The following is a 3,264-nucleotide window of genomic DNA, read 5'->3' as shown; positions in this document are numbered from 1 at the left end:
TCTGCCCTGGGTGTGAGCTCCAGTGGGGTGGCTGTTCCACTGCCTCGGCCTTGTACTGGGCCCTCTGCCCATGGCCCCATTTTGCTCTCCCCAGAATCAAGTTTTGCCTTTGGAGCAGGAATTTGACTTCGGTATGTGTAAAAAATATGGCGCGTGCTCAGCCAAAACAGCAACACTTAATCCCTGAGTACAGAATTTGCAAGGCTGATTACCAATTAGTTCAGAATTGACAGCAAGTAGTGTTCCTCCATTGAACTCCTTCTTCCTCATGTGAATTCCACTGAACCCCCCTGAGTGCTATATGGAGAATAACAATTTCTCATAACTAGAGTCACTGAATCTGGAGCTTCTGCATGATCTTACTTGTAGCCAAGAAGTCAAAATACACTTCCCTTTAAGCAACGCAGCCTTTCTCTCCTTACCATCCTGCCCGACAAGTCTATAGAATGAGGGTTATTTAAAATCTGATATACCAGATACAAAGTTCTGCCAATCCCAAGAGATCAAACACACTGCTCACTGGGCCAATGCATATTTCTTTCCCAAATACAAGCTTACAGCCAATTCTTATTTACTAATCAAAGATTTATTTTAAAGGGAAAGAGAGTTGCTGTGGTTAAAAATCAATATGCCTAAAAATCTGAATCAAGTCCTTAGATCAGTTTCACAGCTTCTGTATTAACTTACTAGTGACCAAGAAGTCAAAATACACAGCCCTTTAAGCAACGCAGCCTTTGTCTCCCTGCCATCCTGCCCAACAAGTCTATAGAATGAGGGTTATTTAAAATCTGATATATTAGATACAAAGTTCTGCCAATCTCAAGAGAACAGTCCCATTGCTCGTTGGGTAAATGCATATTTCTTTGCCAAAGGCAAGCTTACAGCCAATTCTGATTAATTCACAAAAGATTTATTTTAAAAGGAAACAAAGAGAGTTGCTGTATTTAAAAATAAATGTACCTAAAAATCTGAATCAAGTTCTTAGATCAGTTTCATAACAGAGACTGTAACACTGTTGATTTCTAGAAACCCTTCTGGAATTCATTTAAAAATTCATAGAGCAAAGGACAGTCCATGTGTTGAGTTGGTTCAAATTCTTCCATGAGAATTGCCAATTCTTTCACAAGACTAGACCTGGAAACCTCAGTCTTCTGACTTGACTGCCTCTAACATAACTAAATCTGAGACAGTAAGGACCGGGCCTCAAAATCTCTTTATAACTGATGCTCAGCTGATTAACCTCATGTTGGCAAATGATCACAGCAGGGATTCCATGGGTGAAGAACAGGTAATGTGCGTTGTTGGTTTAAAGTAAAACTTTATTTCCTAAGCATAAACCAATAACTAGTTGCATTTCTTAGCATAAGATAATTAACCACTCAACTGGTTCATAGGTAGTGTAGTGCAAATTTTAACAAGAAATAGACAGTGATATCATTATACCACAACGTTAATCTCAATAGTAATAACCCCTTTTGATATCTGAATTGATAGAATATAATTTTTAAACATTACAGACAGGAACCAAATTTACCATGTAGAAGTTACATTACTCCAAATGTTGACATAGGTAAACACAGACAAATACAATGACTCTTTCTCATTCTCTCACAATACAGACTAACATTTCAAAATTGGTCTATTTACTAAGTATTGCCAATAGTTATCTAACATGCTGTTGAATGTTCCGTTTAATTCAATCAGTTGACCAGATGCTGTCTCAGAGTCACAGCAATTCTTGGCGGTTCGTAAATTAAGAGATGAGAGAAACCAACTCAGTGCCGGAATCTCTTAGTGGAATAGTTCTGAAAGATCTTCATGATCTGTTTACGAATCTCTTTGGTTTTTATGCTGTACACAATGGGGTTTAGCACTGGAGGGAGGAGGAGATGGAGATACGTACTAAGATTTTGACTCAGAGGAAGGGCATTTTTCATGAACCTGTGAATCATTGTCATACTGAGCAGTGGAATGTAGAACAGCAGGGTGACACAGATGTGGGATACGCACGTGTTCAGGGCCTTGAGGCGCTCATGCCAAGATCTGAGACTCAGCACTGTGTTAAGGATTGTGATGTAAGACAAGACAATGAGCAACGAGTCCAAGGCCAGAGTAGAAAGAACAATAAACAAGCCATAGTAGCTACTGGGCGTAGCGTCTGCACAGGCCACCTTCATCACATCTGGATGCAAACAATAGGAATAGGAGAGAGGTTGAATCCTGTTGTACGGCAACCTCTTGAGAAGAATGGGGCATGGGATATTCAGACCGCTACCCCTGATTATTGTCGCCAGCCCAATCTTTCCTACCTTGGCACTGGTTAAAATCGAAGCATATCTCAGCGGGTGGCATATGGCCACAAAGCGATCAAAGGCCATAGCTAGTAGTACAGCAGATTCTGTGTTAGAAAAAGTGTGAACAAAGAAAAGTTGGACCAAACAGAGATCGGCATCAATTTCCCTGGTGTTAAACAGGAAGACGCTGAGCACTGTGGGCAAGGTGGAAGCACATAAGCCGAGGTCAGTGATGGACAACATGGAAAGGAACAAGTACATGGGCTGATGGAGACTCTTCCGTGTCTTTATCGCGAGCAGAATGAGACCATTTCCTAAAAATGCCATGAGGTACATGGAGCAGAACAGGATGGAGATCCAGGGGCCGAAAGCTTCCAGCCCGGGGATGCCTGACAAGAGGAAGATTGTACGACTGGTGTTGGTTTCATTGCAGGTTGGCATGATGCCCTCGGGAGGTTCTGCTAAGTTTACCAAACCACATTCCCTGCAATGAAAAATGACATTAGCAAGACACGAATGACACCCTGACAGATAATATGGCCCTTCCTGCTATGGCCCTGCAAACAGGGTGGAGTCAGTATCTTATTGAAAAATCCTTGTGGAGCTCACAGATCCTCAGCCCAGCTGACCTAAGTATTCCTGACCCAGGCAAACCTCCCCCGCCCCCCTGAAATTCAGTGTTGTGGGAGCAAAGACAAAGAGCTCAAATGTCCCACGTAGTGTCCCCAGCAGGCAGACACCCTGAGAGGTGCTACACACCACACAAGTCCCATGTCCCCGGAAACTGCAGGAGGCTCAGATAGGACCTGTCATTCTTTCAGTGGTTACAACAACCTCTGCCATGGGCTATAAGCTACTGGTAGGCTATTCAGTGCTGGGTTTTCCAAGATTACTGGTGCCCTTCCTGTCCAGCGTGTGAGGCTAGGGACTGTCAGTGAGGTTATCGGTGTTGACAGACCAGAGTTCAGAT

General features: G+C 42.8%; 1 protein-coding gene across 1 annotated transcript; it reads right to left on the bottom strand.

The window, feature by feature from the left end:
- Positions 1-1,775: 1,775 nt before the first annotated feature.
- Positions 1,776-2,735, bottom strand: LOC102456756 (olfactory receptor 51G2-like). The gene has a single exon (XM_006113354.2). It carries the CDS (start codon positions 2,733-2,735, stop codon positions 1,776-1,778), a length of 960 nt encoding a protein of 319 aa, XP_006113416.2.
- Positions 2,736-3,264: the final 529 nt, after the last annotated feature.

The sequence above is a fragment of the Pelodiscus sinensis genome, chromosome 1, assembly GCF_049634645.1.
Source record: "Pelodiscus sinensis isolate JC-2024 chromosome 1, ASM4963464v1, whole genome shotgun sequence".
NCBI lineage: Eukaryota > Metazoa > Chordata > Testudines > Trionychidae > Pelodiscus > Pelodiscus sinensis.
This window is presented reverse-complemented; position numbering and strand designations above follow the sequence as displayed.

Excerpts from the sequence above, each read along its gene's own strand:
- LOC102456756 (XM_006113354.2), bottom strand. The coding sequence starts at position 2,735 with ATGCCAACCTGCAATGAAACCAACACCAGTCGTACAATCTTCCTCTTG.